This window comes from Thyridium curvatum (genome assembly GCF_004353045.1).
Source record: "Thyridium curvatum strain D216 chromosome Unknown NODE_95_length_149896_cov_80.229921, whole genome shotgun sequence".
NCBI classification, from domain to species: Eukaryota; Fungi; Ascomycota; class Sordariomycetes; order Thyridiales; family Thyridiaceae; genus Thyridium; species Thyridium curvatum.
The window spans coordinates 115,473-132,177 of record NW_022156850.1 but is presented as its reverse complement, the minus strand read 5'-3'; the positions used below and the strand labels follow the sequence as shown (position 1 = coordinate 132,177).

The window sequence follows — 16,705 nt, the reverse complement described above, 5'->3', positions numbered from 1 at the left end:
CTCGGCAGTCCTCTAGCATCGTACCACGCCTAATACGGAAGTGCTGGTGTGTGAGACCGCTCACCATCGCCCCAGGAAAGAGTACCCGAGAAGCGGTCGCTGTTTGGATACATCCGTGCCGCAAACTACTACCATGGCCGACGTATCGTCAGCTGCAAGAACCTCCCAGAGCGGGGACTTGCACCAGATTCGCGTTGGTCCAAAGGTAGGAACGATGTATGTTGCACTTTTCTGTTTCAATCTTACCCTACGCCCGGCGGGAGAGAAGCAATAGCTGACCATGGTAGTCTACTTGCCGTCGGTGGAATTGGGACGAATCCTCCAGAACACTGGACAAACTCCAAAGGCGAGCTATGGCTGGGCGCACTCGACGCGCCTGACATTGGGATCTTATCCTTTCCAAACCGGCTCGCAGGAAACGGCGTCCTGTCGGGAAGGGATGTCGAGAGGGAGGGCGCGGCTCTTCTCGCTGCACTGGACCGGCTCGCCGTGGACGAAACGGTACATCTTCCCGCCCGAGGTGCAAGACAGGGCTGACTCTCGTCTTAGGTCATACGATCTCCTATCGTGCTGGTAGCCCACAGCTTGGGAGGACTGATCGTCAAGAGGGCAAGTCGCTCAATGCTATACCACCCACCTACCTGATATTCCTGCTGACTTGTGCACATTCTCTGCATTAGGCAGTCTGTCTGGCTAAACAGAGCCCGAGGACGTATCGAAATATAATGCGCAAGATCGCCGTCTTCGTCTTCATGGGATGTCCGCATTCCTCGTCTCGAGATCCAAAGAACTGGGCTGGCGTTGAAAGCATTGTCCAAAAGTTTACCAAGGGAAAGAAGAACGCACTGGACCCTCATTGTGTTGAGAGTTTGGCTGTGGATTGTGACGGATTCCGCATCATCCTCGCGGAAAATAACACGCCAGTCTTGACCGTAAGTGAGAAAAAGGGTATGAGCCGACAGGTGATTGGGAAGAAGGTTGTGGTAAGTTTTCCTGCTGCGGCCCCGTCGCCCTCATATCTATCTATCTTTAACAAAACTTGCGGTTGGTATAGTTTGTTGATAAAGACTCGGCAACGATTGGCCACAACCGGGAGACTCTGCTCGAAGAAAACTCCAACCATCGGGACCTTTGCATGGTTTCTAGTGGGAGTAAAACACAGGGCGCAATCTCTGCTTTTCTACGTCCGCTTCTGGAGGATACGAGAGAGGCGATCGCTAAAGCCTCTCCACCATGCAAGTATATTGCACCACTTGTCAGGACCACCGTCACTTACACGTACTAGACACTCGGCCTTCTGTCTTTGACGAGTCTACCGTCAGAGACCAGAGCAGCGACGAAGAAGATATGACCATGTTCGGTCAGTTGGAGTGTCCTTGGAAACATAATGTGCATTTACTAATCCACTATTGCAGGCCAGAGTCCATCGGGCCCATCTTCAACCAACCACGGGACGTGGACTGGGAAGCATGCCACGACGGGTAGTGATAAGATCAACCCCGAAGTCATCTCGGCCCTGAAGAGTTTCACCATCGAACACCGAGACCCAATCCTGCCTTGCAAGCACATCCCCCTGCCTAAAGACCCGGTCTTCTCCGGGCGCGAGGACACAATCGCGAGTATGCGAAACGCCCTCCTCACCCCCATACAAGAACCGGAGGATGATTCAAGTGACTCCCTCGGCGACGCCACACCGCCCCTGAACGCCTATTCTCTGTGTGGCCCCGGTGGCATGGGGAAAACCTCCATTGCCAACGAGTTCGTCCACAGGTACGAGAAGGAGTTTGACGCCGTCTTCTGGGTCGCGGCCGACGAGGAGACCAAGCTTTTCGACAGTTTCCGCGAGATCGCTTTAAAGCTTGGCATCGTTGAAGACACCGACGGCCAAGACCCTTCCGCGATCCGGGAGACGCTGCTGGCTTGGCTTGCCAACCCTCTCAAATCCTACGAGCACATGGACCATGCCAAGCCGGTGAGGGCGTCTTGGCTTATCGTCTTCGACAACGTGGAAGGCGCCGATACCCTCGAAGACTTCTGGCCGAAAGAAGCTGCCGGGTCTGTCTTGGTCACCTGCCGAAATCCCCTGATCAAAAACTCCCCCTACTTGCGAAACATTGGTACCACGGTGCCCGAGCTTCGAGAGGAGGAGGGGGTGTCTCTACTGCTCCGCCTTACCGGCCGCGAGGGTGATGAAGACGATGTCAAGCGGGCTCCGGATGTCGTTCGCACGCTAGGCAGATATCCCCTTGCCATCGCACAAATGTCTGGGGTCATAAAGGCGCGAGAGCTCAGCTTCCACGAATTCCTTGATCTGTATTCCGAGGAGACGGAGCGGAGAAAGATGCTGGGAATCTCGGAGGGGCAGTCGGCATCCCTCCGCAGATACAACCAAACACTCGGCACGGTTTGGGCCCTCGACGATCTGAAGCAAGGCAGGGCCTTGCTGCAAGTCATCTCTCTCCTTGACCCGGATAGTATCCCCGAATCACTTCTCGAGAAGAATCCAGCGTGCGCGGACTGGGATCGCTATCCCCAAACGTCGCTAGAATACACAGAGGCTCGAGCCGAGCTCACATCCCGATCCCTCATCTATCGGAACCGAGACAAGAAAACACTACGCGTCCACCGCATGGTACAAGACACAGTCAGAGCTCAGATGGACGATGTCACCTTCAACGAGGTATACTCTCGAGCGCTGGATATGCTTGGCGCTCGGTGGCCGAGGGTCTTCAAAGGTTTCGGTAACGTACAGACGGACTGGAAACAGAATGGTGAGCTCTGGGCTCATATTCTTTCGCTCTTCAAATATCGGGACCGTTTCGACCCGGTCGTGACTCATCTTGCCGTCGCGATAAAACGTATGGACTTTACTCTGGACGTCCTGATGTAAGTTTATAAGAAGGCTTCTGCTCGCGGGCGATTGGTGGACTGACAGGTGAACTAGGTTCAGCATTGCCGATTCCAGGTTCAGTGCCTCGCCGACGATGTTGTCCTTCTTTGACTTCCTGAGAGAAGCAGTGAAAGGGCACGATGATAGCTATGAGCTACAGATGATTGATGCTACTTTGCTGTACCGCCGAGGGGAGCTTGGGCTGCACATCAACGACCGTGAGCACCCTCTCCCGGACTTTAGCCGATGCGTCGAACAGCTGGATCGACTGCTAGACGAGGATGCCAAGAGAGCCGACTCATACTTTGGAGCGACGGTTAACGAGCTCGGGTGCGCCCACCTGATGAACTGGAACGACGAGGATGGCCTGCGCGAGTTTGAGAGGGCAGTCACAATCTTCCAGAACCTGAAACACCCATCTGCGCAGGAGACAACCATGGCGCAGATCAACGTCGGGTTCGTGTATGGCTATCTCGGGCGGTACGATGAGGCGTCGCAGATATTCGACGCGGCACTAAAGGACCGCTTTGAGGAGCTTGGAGAGGATGACTATTCCTCCTTTGTGTATGTGACCTATTGCACACTGACTCGCAGAAGCTGACGCCTAACTGAATCCATCTAGGAACGGAAAGCTGTATATGGGTTGGGGCAATGTCAGGGCTGCACAGGGCCGACTCGATGAGAGCTTCAAGCTACACGTCAGATGCTTGGAGCATTACAAGCGCTCTGTCGGCAACTTTCACCATCGAACCGGCGACGGCTGTGTGAAGGCATCTGACCACTTTGCTCGCACGGGAGACGCCCCCACGGCACTGTAAGTTCCTCCCAGGACTCCACAACTATTGGAAACCCGCTGACCCGCGCTACATAGTGCGCTGCTTGACCAGGCTCTCAAGATCTTCAGCCTCGATGCATATCATAGGCCCGAGGCCGCGAGGGCTCACTACAAGAAGGGAAACATCCTCAAGGAGCTCGATCAAGAAGAGGAGGCAAAGAAGGAACTGGACATGGCTCTGGAGATATTCAACAGCATTGTGCCCCCAGAAGACCGTGTCGGAGGTATCGATGAGCTAGACGATGAGGATTTTGATCATTGGATCATGTTTTGGTCTCGGTGATGGCTCAGGTGGAAGAGAGGGCTGGAACCGTGGGTTTTTGGGCGCCGATATGGCATATGAGCAATAACAGATAATGAATGTTTTCTTATTTCCCCTACCTGATAACAGAGAGAATATGTGCTAAAATGAAACCAAGTAGAGGGTTACGTATGTCAGGCCATCTGCCCTTCGCGGAACGCCACCAGCCTAATCTCCACGCTGTGCCGAAGACTGCCCTGAGCGGAAGGGTTGTTGAACGCGACGTGGAAACACCCTGCGGCTCATTTTAGTGATAGTGCATGAGGAGGCCCGAGGTGTTGTCTGGACTTACTAGACAACTCGCCCGATGAATCAACGTTCCTGAAGACGATCAGGTCGTCTTCCTCCATGCCACTGAGGTAGTACCACCGATGGGCGTCGCTGTGGTGGAGCAACCAGTTCTCCCCGACTCGCGTGAGGTGCAATGCGTCATTTACTGTGGTGTCGTGTTCCACGTCGATGCTTGAGTAGTCGCATACTGCAAGGGGCCAGTCGTCGTTCGGTCCCTCCAAGACGCGCCATACGCTTATGGAGGGTGACACATGTCAGCGATATGGCATATCTCCTGGTGTTGAATTAGTTCCATACTTGATCAAGTCGAACTGCCTTTGGCGATAGAGCGCTTCCTGGTCGGGAAAAATGTCCTCCATTCGGAGATAGGCCCCACGGCGTGAGAAGTCTGTGTGCGGAACCGTCGCGGGCTGGGCGTGGTCGACCTTGATTTGCTTGTGGCCGTGGGGGAAAGCAGGAGATCGTTTGCGGACCTTGAGCGACGCGCGTTGGCGTCAACCCGTGAGCTGCGCCCCCCCATGCCTGGAGCTCGTCGGAGGGGAACGCACCTGAAAATCCATGCACTGTATGTCTGTGTACTGCGGGAACCTGTCTCGCAACACGGCGATGACCTCCCTGGCGTACTGCTCCATCGCGGGCGTCCGCTCGATGGTGGCCTCCCCTGCCCGCAGTGACGTCGTCGCCTTTATGAAGCACACCCCGTTGGAATCGAGACTGAGTGGCTCCTTGAGGCATCTCACATTGTGGAAGGTGACGGGCACAATCTCCATGACATGGTTCGTGACATCGGCCCCGTCGATGTCATCAACAGGGAAGTCCGTTGCGTAGGGCCTTTCCGTCTCATATCGTTTGTCTCTTGCTAGAAATGGCACGTACGAGACTATGCTCTCAGGGAAGAACTCGGGCTGAATAGAGGCCATCCTGCCTTGCTTTGTACTCTAACGCCAGATTTTCGGTATTCACTAATACTCGTGAGAATTCGAATTGAGTTCTTGACAACTTCAAGGGCATTAAGTTTGGCAAGATCAGGGCTCTGGTTGGCTCTTGCCAAGGTTCAGTTTGCTTCTCAGGGCGATCTCGGCATGGTGGAGGGCGAACATAGAGTGGGAGAACAGAGCGATACGAGTCTGGCCTGCTTATGCATGGTAGATCGGACCAGATTCAGAAGCTGTGACAGCACAATGGTGTCGAGGCGCAAAGCAAACATGAGGATTGGCTATCGGGTTGGCAAAGGGTTGCAGCAGCCTGACGCCTGAAAAGGTGATCACACCTTGTCTATCGCTCCTGATTTGACGAGATAAGAAGCGAACTTTATCCCGCATTGAGCCCGTGGAGTGTAATTGGATTAATTGACTGCCGAGTGCATACATCTGCATCATTCTGCAGCACGACCTCGCTTGACGTGGCGCGTTTCCCGCTACGAGATAACCTTGATAACTGGTTCGGCGTTCATTCCTTCTCATTATATATGTGTACAAATGTCCAGGTTCTCTCCAGCGTTAACGAAAGCCTGCCAGCTGCAAATCAAGCAGTAGAAAGGTGCTCTGGCTCATATAGCGTGAAGATATCTTTATTCCCAAGTGAGTAGTCCAGATACTGCTGTGAGCTTGTCAATTAAGGTAGTCTAACTTGCTGCAGGACCTAGTACATCTCGCCAATATGCCCGCCGAATCGTACGAGACACGAGACCAGCCATGGAAGAAGTGGTACGCTCCGCTTGACACAGCCATCGCTACTGCAGCCATGACTACACAGCCGATCCACCTCGTCTCGCAAGGAAACAATGGATCCGACCATCTCAAGTTTGCTGTGTTCACCGCGTCCTCTCCTGCTGCCGCTGCTGCGGCAGAGAGGGCCACCAAGGGGGTTGCGGCTACCGAGGTGAAGAACTAGAGTCGTGTTCACGGTTTTCACTACTTTATCTCTTTTGAAGTCCGAGTAGTAGTGAGTTTCATAGGTTTTACTCGGTCATGGGCTTAATGATTTGGGACTGTCCAGTCAGTGCATGGACTGGACTGCGCTACTGATGGCAGATACAGCTTGGGAGAGTTTCTAGCCACCTATCATTGCTACAGTTTGAAACAATCGAGTTGTGTTATCACGGAACTGTCTGGTATTCTTAATTGAAATTGACAAAATACTGCAGAGCATGGTGTAAAGTCCCCGTAGTACTGTCCATAAAGAGAAAAACAAGATACCAGACTCGTAGGATGTGGTATTCTACGCGGTTGGGGCCTATCGCATAGTCACACCTTCTCCTTGGGAGGACTCCATTCGACACTGCCATCTGCTCTACACTTCTCAACGCTGAGTAGTGTATCAAGGGGACCCATGGGCGTGCTAACAACACATAGCAAACAGGAGGCCTCTGTGCTGCCTAGAAATTGCTGCAGGTTGGTCACGTGCCTGTGCCAGCCCAGAATCATCCCCTCGGGCTGACAGCCTGATGCACACACACCGCTTCCATACCGAGATCGGCCTGTGGCCATCACCTCTCTAGCATCTGCTCGTCTCCTCCAGCATCAAATTGATCTCTTGTTGAACCCAGCAGTCGTCAGCCATGGAGGAACTTCAAGAATTCCTCGCGAAGAACGAGTCTACGAAGTACATCCGCCTCCAGTGGATCGATTACTCCGGCGTTCTCCGCGTCCGCTTCCTTCCCGTCGCTCGATGCTTGCAGATAGCTCGAGGAGAGGAGGAGTATCTTCTCCCACAAGTGAGCATGATAATCCCGGTCTCAACGGCTCCGAGATGCTTTCCGACCGGAACCGATATCGAGACCTGGGTGTTGCGCCCCGATTGGCTCTCGCTACGCCGCTGCGGGTTCAGGCCAACCCACGCGTCAGTCATGTGTTTCTTAGAGCATAAGGAGGCCAAGGATACCTACAGCAAGTGCCCTCGTATGCTACTCTGGCGTGCGCTCCTGGAATTGGAGGCCCTTTGGGATACCAAGGCCTTGGTCGGGTTTGAGATCGAATGCATGCTCCTAGACCAAAAGGGCCAGCCTCTTGATCAGCTAGATAGGCTGAACAGCTATCAAACGGCTGCCGGACTGCGTGGCCAGACATTGGATATAGTGGAAGAGGTTATCGATTGTCTCCGGGAGTCATCCATCGAAATCCATCACTTCCATACCGAAACGCACGACCAGATAGAATTCGCCCTCACTCCCGAGTCGCCCCTCAACGCCATCGATTCGCTCGTTCTCGCCCAGGAAACCATTCGCACAGTCTTCGTCCGGCACAACATCCAGGCGACCATGACTCCCAAGCCGCTGCTCGACGGTCCAACCAACGGCATCCACCTGCATATGTCTGTCGACAAGCTCGCTCCACCTCTGACAGACCACTTCCTCGCAGGCATCTTGAAGCACACGAGATCGCTCTGTGCATTCGGCATGGCCAATTTCGACGGCTACGTTCGCACCGGCAAGGACGCGGCCGGCGCCTGGGTTGGGTTCGGCACCGAAAACCGCGACTTGCCCGTGCGCAAGGTCAATGACCAACACTGGGAGTTCCGAGCCCTAGACGCAACCGCAAACCCCTATCTCTTCTTCGGAGCGGTCCTTGCGGCCGGCTTCGGCGGCCTCGCCGCCCAGACGGACTTGATATGGACAGACTGTCACGTCTTCCCAGCTTCACTAGACGAGCAAGAGCGATCCAGGTACCGATTGGAAGAGGGCATGCCAGGTAGCTTGCGGGAGGCATTGGAATGTCTCAAGGCGGACGCGACTTTGAAGGACCAGTTGCCCCAAGAGTTGCTGAATGAGTACATTCCGTTGAAGGAGAAGGAAGTGGAGGTCTTCGAGGATATGACAGAGAGTCAGAGGCGCGTTCGCTTCCTGGAATACTTTTGATGCTTGCAGCAATGATCACAGATATCCCATCTTTCCCTTCCGTCTCTTGCTTCCCACGCTTCGCACTGTAGTTTCAAGGCACACTGGGTTATTAAATCTATTCGAAAGCGTCAAAGGAGTAAAGTTCACATTTGATTGTAGCAATCCCAGACTCTCTTGGAATCTTGGTGGGTTCCTAGGAAGAGGCTGTGGGAGTTCTTCAGCCTCTCATCAAGCAATTTGCCAGAATGAGGAGTCCGACTGAGACTCGGTCCTTACAAAACAGGTACCGGGAAAGAAGGTCAGACTCGGCCGTCTCCATGTAGTCGGAGACCTTCGCGTGCCGTCGGCGAGGAACGTGTTCGCCACTGGCGATACAGCTTACGTCGCAACTGACGATCAAGGCCATAACGCCATGATGTTGTGCCAGCACGCTATTCCGCTCGGGCGTGCCGCCGGCCACAACGCCGCCGCCGACTTGCTCGGCCTTCCCCTGAGGCCCTACACTCAGGCCCAGTACATAACCTGCCGAGCCCTGGGCGAGTCGGCAGCCGTCGTGACCAGTGGTTGGGACCGCAAAGTCGTCTTCACCGGCCTTCAGGGGAAAACCGTGAAGGAGATGATCACTACATAGTTGATTTATCCCCCGAAATCAAACGTAGGAGAAGCTTTTGCTGCTGCCGACCCGGCGTTCGAACTTCCTACGTTGCCAGTCTAGACTCTAGATGTTTTATTTTGCCAGTTTGGTCAGAGGGAAATATCACAATGAATTGTCAGCCACAGTACAAATAGAGCTCGCATATCCTAGTCAATTCAGTACCATCGCCTTTTTTTATACTCTAATCTCAAATCAGATTATCAAATAAAACTACTTAAGGAGACTTGTACATGTACTTGTCCATGATCTCCCTCAACTTGTCCAGCGGCAGCGCCTCGATGGTGTGGCCCGCCAAGCCCGTCAGCGTCTCGGCCATGCACAGCACGTTGTAGATGGCCTCCTCGGTGGCGTCGGCCGCCGCCTCGAACAGCCCGTTCATGGTCGAGTCCTCGACGACGTCGACGCTGAACGGCCGCGGCTGGAAGGGGTTCGCCTTGCGCTTCGGGTCGTCGGTCGTGGACAGCACCGGGATATGATTGCCCGTCGAGAAGGCGAGGAAGATGTCGCCGGAGGGGTTGTGCGCGTAGCCGCCGACGCGGGCGAGGCCGACGGCGGCGCGCTTGGCCAGGCGCTGGCACTGCGTCGGGCTCAGCGGCGCGTCGGTCGCGACGACGATGACGATGCTGCCGTCCTTGCCGTCCTTGGCGCGGTCGGCGGCGGGCGGGCCCTGGCCGGCGGCGGCGCGCTCGTCGGCGATGATGCGGCCCACGGGCACGCCCGCGATGCGCAGGTGGTTCAGCCGGCCGTAGTTGGCCTGCACCAGCGCGGCGACGGTGTACTCCTTCTCGGGGCGCTCGGCGGCGGCGGCGTCGGGGCTGCTGCCGAACCCGGGCACGATGCGGCTGGCGGTGCCGGTGCCGCCCTTAAAGCCCTGACAGATCATGCCGGTCCCGCCTCCGCGATTGCCCTCGGGCACGGGGGCGTCGGAGGCGGTGGCGATGCCGTGGGCGACGCGCTGCGGGGTGATGGGGAAGGCGCCGAGGTCGTTGAGGTAGCCGTCGTAGGTCTCGCCGATGACGGGGACGAGGAAGTAGTCGCAGAAGCCGTACTCGTTGGCGTGGTGCTCGTTGGCGTACTCGTAGATGCCCTGGTAGGCGCCGCCGACGCTGGTCGTGTTGGTCAGGACGATGGGGGACGAGAGCATGCCGGTCTCGGCGATCCAGTGGGAGCCGGTGAACTCGCCGGCGCCGTTGAGGCGGAACATGCCGGCGTTGCAGCCGTCGGTGCACCAGTCGCGGCGGGGCAGGATGACGGTGACGCCCGTGTTGACGCGCCCGCCGTTGAGGTGGAACTCTTGGGTGGAGGCCAGGACGCCGGGGACGTCCGTGATGCCGTTCTTGGGGCCGGTCTTGTAGTCGCCGATGTGGATGCCCGGCACGATGTCCCGGACCCGGCCGCGGGCGCCGGAGTCCTTGGTCGGGACTGTGGTAGTGCTGCTCATGGCTGGAGGGAGGGGGGCGGCGGGGATGCTGACTTCAAAAGCAATTCGAATTTGGGCCCTCTGGATGACAAGATCGAACAGGGTAATTGAGCAATGGGCCTCTGTTCACTTTATACTCGCCGCAGCGATGATGTAGTCATTGATAGCAGCGGCGCTACACTGGGTTATGCTTCTTGGAAAGGCAGGTGAGAAGAAGTTTGGATCTCGGCGAGCTAGATCTGGAAAGTTTCCCATGCAAGGATCAGCCTCGGAGTTGCATCAGAAACATGCTTCCCGCCCATCTTCAAGACTCGATTGGCCTTTTGCCATCGACCCCATCTCACCAGCCCATCCATCATCTTTATCTCGGCCGCGATATTATGGGCTCGACTCCATACAAGTACTTATCAAGTGCAGGATCGATCTGGACGGCGAGCTGAAAGGAGCATAGCGTCAATTCACATAGTGGATGAACACATTGGACAGATTTGTGGCTATTCGCCGCCGCCGCCGCTCTCACTTTTCCCACCTTTTTCTACCTCTACCCCACACCGGCAGCATCATCGCGGCCAGCTACTTGTATTGTAGTGTGGGGAGATTGAAGTAATCCCGATGCACACAAGTCAAATTGCTGCACCAGCACCTTGCTCCAATTGCGTGGGGCCCAAAGTCTAACCTCGGTGTTCAAGCCCCGATCACAAAGCCAATCAATCGCTTCTGCCCCAGACAGCGAGCTGGAAACTGGGCCCAAAAGGGCAGTCTGATGCGGAGTAGTCCGACAACCGGCAATGCATTCCTCTTCTCCAACCTCGACCGTCCAAAGCATCTAGGGAAACAAACACACAAAAACCCCAACCTGTTTCTCAGATCTCTATTCGTCGGGCCATCCTGCAGCTGCAGCTTACTGTAGTCGTAGTCAATTCCCTGCTTGAGCCTCCAACATGGTAGCCGCAGTCAAGGTGACACCCAGAGTACGTGCTCCTCTCTCCTCTCTCCTCTCTCCTCACTGCGTCCACCCCGAACACCCAAGCTCACCATCCCCGTCTTCAAACAGGCCGCGACTCGGGCGGTGAACCTGCTGCGCACAATCCAGTTCACGCACCCGCCCTCATGTCCGTGCCACTCCAACCCTAACCATCACCACCACCACGGCGGCGCGGGCATCACGCCCTTTGCGCGCCGGTCAAAGCGGGGATATGCCACGCCGCAGGACTCCTCCCAGCTCAAGGAGTACGCGTTCGAGATGGCCGCTTCGTCCATCCGCTTCGGCAACGGCGCCACGCAGGAGGTCGGCATGGACCTCAAGAACATGGGCGCCAAGCGCGTCGCCGTCGTGACCGACTCGACCGTCGACCGCCTCACCGCCATGAAGCAGGTGCGGGACGCCCTGGACAGCGAGAACGTGACCTACAAGGTCTTCAACAGGGTCAGGGTCGAGCCCAAGGACACATCGTACGTCGACCCAGACCCTGAGCGATGCTGCAGCAGCACCAGTTGACCGTGACATGCTACTGTAGTATCAAGGAGGCCATCGACTGGGCCAAGCCCTTTGGTGCCGACGCCTTCCTCGCCGTCGGCGGTGGCTCCGTCATCGACACGGCCAAGCTCATGAACCTCTACTCGTGCTACCCGGATGCCGACTTCCTCGACTTTGTCAACGCGCCCCTCGGCAAGGGCCGCCCCGTCGACAAGAAGCTCAAGCCGCTCATCGCCGTGCCCACCACCGCCGGCACCGGGAGCGAGACCACCGGCGTCGCCATCTTCGACCTCGTCTCCAAGCATGCCAAGACGGGCATCGCCCACCGGAACCTCAAGCCCACGCTCGGCATCTGCGACCCGCTCAACACGCAGACCATGCCTTCGGCAGTCAAGGCCTCCTCCGGCCTCGACGTCCTGTGCCACTCGCTCGAGTCGTGGACGGCGATCCCCTACACCGAGCGTGTGCCTCGCCCGACCAACCCCATCCTGCGTCCTTCCTACCAGGGCGCCAACCCCATCAGTGATATCTTCTCGCTGAACGCCCTGAAGAGCACCGTCAAGTACCTGCCTCGGTCGGTCAAGGACCCCGAGGACCACGAGGCGCAGACGCAGATGATGCTCGCCGCTACGCTCGCCGGTGTCGGATTCGGCAACGCTGGTGTCCATCTGTGCCACGGTAAGAAGCCGCTCTGGTAGACCATCCATGCTTGGATCCCCCCCCAGCTGACAAGACATCAACGCCATCAGGCATGTCCTACCCCATCTCCGGCCGCAACCCGGGCTACCAGCACGCCGGCTACGAGGTCGACACCCCCATCATCCCGCATGGCGTCTCCGTCGCCGTCTCGGCCCCCGCCGTTTTCCGCTTCACGGGTCCCTCCAACCCGGAGCGCCACCTGCAGGCCGCCGAGTGCTTCGGCGTCGACGTGTCCAACGCCAAGCGCGAGAGCGCCGGCGAGATCCTGGCCGACGCGCTGGCCAAATTCCTCGCCGACCTCGGCGACCAGCCCCGGGGCCTCAAGGAGCTCGGCTTCGGCTCCGAGCACATCGAGGACCTGGTCGAGGGCACGATCCCGCAGGCGCGCGTGCTCATGCTGGCTCCGGGGCTGGCCAAGGAGCTGCAGCAGGAGAAGGACCAGCTGCGGCGGCTGTTTGAGGATGCCATGACGCACTGATCGGATCGGTGGGTGAGGATGTAGGCTGGTCTCTTATATTTTGTATGTAGTGTACAATGAGACATGGCTTCGAGATTGCACAGCGAGATGTTGCAGGGACCAAGTCCTTGATGGGTGTGTGTTATGAAGAGTATTTAAAAGATTTCAAAATCGAACCCTTCCAAATTTCTTTTCGGCCTTTAGGCTTGAGTGACTTCCAGTCTTGCCAACCAGTCCACAAATGGAGAATCTCACATACAGCTAAGACCCGGTGTTCATCCTGCATCCTCGAAAGCCGCCTTGTGTCATCACCGCTCACGCTACCAGTTGAGCGCAGCACTACCCAAGACCCGAACCACCCTACATCAGATCTCAGGCCACACATTGTACTCCCTGACGACCTTGATACGAATCCCTGGGCTGTCCATGCGCGTTGCTCCAATGAAGCAGTCATGCGACACGTCGATATCCCGCTCCCGGATGGTCTCGTAGAGCTCGAGGTCAAAGCGGCTGACGATCTTGGCTATGGTCAAGTACATCTCCGAGTAGGCCAGGCTGTTGTCCAGAAGCGCTTTCATGTGAGTATGTGTCCGCGCACTGGTCAGGCTCAGGAGAAAGACTTACTTCATCCCGAGGCAGGCGCGAGACCCTCTGCCAAAGTACATGGCATATCGAGGCTTCAGCTGCGGATCCTCAAGCCAGCGCTCGGGCTTGAAAACCATGGGGTTGGGGAAGATGCGCGGGTGGGTGTGGTGCAGGAACATGCTCTGCATCACAGGCGTCTGTCGTGATATCGGGGCGGTTAGCCATCTAGAACCGACTCAACTTGGAGGACAGCCTTACGCCTCGTGGTATCACCCATTGCTTGTACTGCAGATCCTCCTCGGTCGCAATCCTCGGCGAGCGGCTGACCACGCCGTGAGATATGCGAAGACCTTCTGCTATAATGGCAGACTGTGCGTCGTACAGATGCGTCAGCTTGAGCCTCAATGATCATACAAGAACCCCCTCGACGCGAGACCCGAGATGCCAAAGACCAAAAAGAAACTCACAAAATACGGAAGCGCCTCCAGCGCCGCGGTCGTCACCTCGGCATGCGGCGTCGCCATCACCGCCCTCAGCTCTGCCCTCAGCCGCGCCAGCACGTCGGGCTGCTCGACGAGGAAGTACAAGATGACGCCCATGCTCCGCGTCGTCGTCTCCACCCCGCCGAGCACGGATCCGGCCTCGGCGTTGAGCCGCCCGGCCGTCTTCTCCTCGGGCGGCAGGTCGCTGTCCAGAATCTCGGCGAAGACGGTGCGCGAGTTGGCCGCCAGCCGCTGCTCGCCCCTCGCCGCCGCCGCCGCGCGGTCGGCGACGGCGGCCCGCATCGTCTCGAGCGGGAACTGCAGCTTGCGCGCCACGAGCGCCATCTGCGGGCTGAACCAGCCGACGACGCGGGGGCTCATCGAGCCCACGCCCGCGTTGACGAGCGTCTTGAAGTGCCGCCCCACGGGGTGCAGCTTGCCGACCATCTGGAAGGCGTCGAGCCAGTCGGCGCCCCAGTCCTCGCGCCGCAGGTTGCCGCCGTCGTAGCCCAGGGCGTACGACGTCGCCATGTCGAGCGACAGCGCGGCGACGGCGTAGTTGAGATTGACGACGGCGCCCTCGGCGTGGGCCCGCGACAGCCGGTCCGTCAGCACCTCGGCCTTGTCGGCGAGCACGGCCTCGAGCTGCTGGATGGCGCGCTTGCTGAAGAAGGGGTTGAGCGCGGCGCGGCGCATCCGGTGCCTCTCGTGGCTCATGGTCTGCAGGAGGGACCAGGCCATCATGCCCTGCTCCTCCGCGTGGTGGAACCACGGGTCGCGGTCGCGCTTGTGCTTGCCCGAGGCGTAGATCTCGTCGAGGTAGTCTGGGTCGTAGATGTGGATGTGGATGGGGTTGATGCGCACGATGGGGCCTGAACACGGCGCGGTGGTGAGCTTGCTGGCCCTTGACCTCAGGAGCGGTTGGTTGAGGAAGCTGTATAGCTTTACTTACCATACTTGTCGTGAAGCTCCTTAATCTTCCACGTGTACCGGTAGCGGCGAGGCCATATGTCGTAGTAGAACTCATACCAGAATGTGGCGCCTGCGAGCTTTGGGCCAGGGAACTTGGCCAGGGGGTGAAGGGTGATTCGGTAAATGAACACAACAACCCAATACACTAGGTACGGTAAGACCAAGTATAGCAAGATGTTGGTGAAAGTAATATGGCCTAGGCCGGCCCAGAGCCGCGCTGCGAGGTCGTTGACAATGGCAACCATCTTTGCAAATAATGACTTGATACAGCTTGCAAATTTCAATAGCCAGAATCTAAGATATCCCGAAACTGTAGCAGAGCTCTTCAAGGTCTGCCAAAATATGTTGCTCGCCACGAGCAAAGACTATCTACAGCACACTGGACCGCTCTTGTAGCTCCCAGGCCGATCGTCAACTTCTTCGTTTCATTACTCAAACCTGGAAGAACACATCGGCACGGGATTTGTTTCTTTGGGACTATCCAAACCCAACCTTTCCAAGACCCACGCAATGCCGCTTCACCCAGGATCTCCCTCTGCAACCGCCCTTGTGTCCATCCATCGGCTATGCACAACAGGTGGCATGATCAAACTCGTGCCGCTCCCGCATTCTTCCGCAGCAGGACCTCAACGCCGTCAACGAGTGTCCAGACTTGTGCGATTGCTGTTATCAGTTACATAACGTTGCAATAGGAAAAGTACACCCTGCCGTTGCATGTGTAAGGAAAACGAAAGCAATGGGACCCACGTCGGTAGTCCGATGATAGAGTTGAGGACGATCACACCACGCGAGCGGGAATACGTGCCGGATTTAGACAGCACATCGATGCGGCTTAGTTGCACCTGCAGATCGATGCGTCTGTCTATCTACCCCACACATCGATTGCGAGCCGGACGTCGTCTCGAGTGCGAAGTGACGCTTACAGGAGCGTCAGGCACGGTGCCTGAACAGCTGGTCGCGAGAGACGTGTTTGTCAGCAGCATAGGACAGTCGGACAGGAATCGCACCGAACGGGTCCCCATGCAACTCAATGATATGTAATGCAGAGATCCCATTAGACACCCCCCATGGTCGAGTTTATTGATCCTGCTGGGTTTTGACGCAGCGCAAAGTGGATGCATGGGCCGGGAGGCGCATGCATGAGCGGGAGACCTTGCAGCCAGCTCTGTCGATCCCGAATCTGACAGCCGCATATTACCCAAAGAGGAAACATCCGAAACAACCCTCCCCCTGTCCACAAGTCTCCCATTCGCGAACATCACACAACTGTGGCACTTTGACTTATTTTCCTATCAAATGCCGAAGCTAGCAGTAGCTCCCTTGCGTCATTGCGTCAGGTGAATGAAGATGCGAAAGATATAATTTTCAATATTGCATGCGTGACATGGGAATGGAGTGTTCGGGCCTCTATTGCTCCTTTCAGTATCGCCGAAGTGCGAACACGGTGCAAAGTTGTGACCTCTTGAAGATCAATAATACATTGACTATTATTCCTCTAATTGTTATCCGAGAACCGTTATCTAGTTTCATGTGTTGAAGTTACATGGCATGGCATACACATGCTATGCATCTTCAACATTTCAATATAGATGTGAACCCCCAAAATGCGTGACGCTTTAACCCCGAATTGATAAGATCTGCACCGTATCTTCTTCCTAAAGATTAAAGATACATTAGATCATGATAATACAATCGCATACAGTTACAATCTCCCTAAAGACATATGGCTGCCTACCATATTACCCAATGACTATGTCGTAGTCTCTCACCTTCTCAGATCCTAATTCCCAACCCATAACTACA

The 16,705-nt window shown here is 56.5% G+C and overlaps 7 protein-coding genes across 7 annotated transcripts; 4 read left to right on the top strand and 3 right to left on the bottom strand.

Moving 5' to 3' along the window:
• Positions 1-133: 133 nt before the first annotated feature.
• On the top strand, positions 134-4,008 carry E0L32_011007 (uncharacterized protein; the record flags this gene model as incomplete). Its single annotated transcript, XM_031133689.1, has 9 exons — positions 134-216; positions 288-501; positions 702-983; positions 1,055-1,151; positions 1,286-1,360; positions 1,416-2,886; positions 2,945-3,454; positions 3,513-3,704; positions 3,762-4,008. 9 exons carry the CDS (start codon positions 134-136, stop codon positions 4,006-4,008), a joined length of 3,171 nt encoding a protein of 1,056 aa, XP_030988823.1.
• Positions 4,009-4,160: 152 nt separating this feature from the next.
• On the bottom strand, positions 4,161-5,237 carry E0L32_011006 (uncharacterized protein; the record flags this gene model as incomplete). Its single annotated transcript, XM_031133688.1, has 4 exons — positions 4,161-4,261; positions 4,319-4,551; positions 4,615-4,790; positions 4,866-5,237. The coding sequence occupies 4 exons, from the start codon at positions 5,235-5,237 to the stop codon at positions 4,161-4,163; spliced, it is 882 nt and encodes a 293-aa protein (XP_030988822.1).
• A 739-nt stretch (positions 5,238-5,976) lies between these two features.
• E0L32_011005 (uncharacterized protein) lies at positions 5,977-6,210 on the top strand (the record flags this gene model as incomplete). Its single annotated transcript, XM_031133687.1, has 1 exon — positions 5,977-6,210. One exon carries the CDS (start codon positions 5,977-5,979, stop codon positions 6,208-6,210), a length of 234 nt encoding a protein of 77 aa, XP_030988821.1.
• A 667-nt stretch (positions 6,211-6,877) lies between these two features.
• E0L32_011004 (uncharacterized protein) lies at positions 6,878-8,173 on the top strand (the record flags this gene model as incomplete). Its single annotated transcript, XM_031133686.1, has 1 exon — positions 6,878-8,173. One exon carries the CDS (start codon positions 6,878-6,880, stop codon positions 8,171-8,173), a length of 1,296 nt encoding a protein of 431 aa, XP_030988820.1.
• Positions 8,174-9,024: 851 nt separating this feature from the next.
• On the bottom strand, positions 9,025-10,251 carry E0L32_011003 (uncharacterized protein; the record flags this gene model as incomplete). The annotated part of the gene is made up of 1 exon (XM_031133685.1): positions 9,025-10,251. One exon carries the CDS (start codon positions 10,249-10,251, stop codon positions 9,025-9,027), a length of 1,227 nt encoding a protein of 408 aa, XP_030988819.1.
• Positions 10,252-11,171: 920 nt separating this feature from the next.
• E0L32_011002 (uncharacterized protein) lies at positions 11,172-12,884 on the top strand (the record flags this gene model as incomplete). Its single annotated transcript, XM_031133683.1, has 4 exons — positions 11,172-11,201; positions 11,261-11,682; positions 11,748-12,385; positions 12,433-12,884. 4 exons carry the CDS (start codon positions 11,172-11,174, stop codon positions 12,882-12,884), a joined length of 1,542 nt encoding a protein of 513 aa, XP_030988818.1.
• Positions 12,885-13,228: 344 nt separating this feature from the next.
• E0L32_011001 (uncharacterized protein) lies at positions 13,229-15,147 on the bottom strand (the record flags this gene model as incomplete). Its single annotated transcript, XM_031133682.1, has 5 exons — positions 13,229-13,418; positions 13,488-13,645; positions 13,707-13,817; positions 13,916-14,802; positions 14,883-15,147. The coding sequence occupies 5 exons, from the start codon at positions 15,145-15,147 to the stop codon at positions 13,229-13,231; spliced, it is 1,611 nt and encodes a 536-aa protein (XP_030988817.1).
• Positions 15,148-16,705: the final 1,558 nt, after the last annotated feature.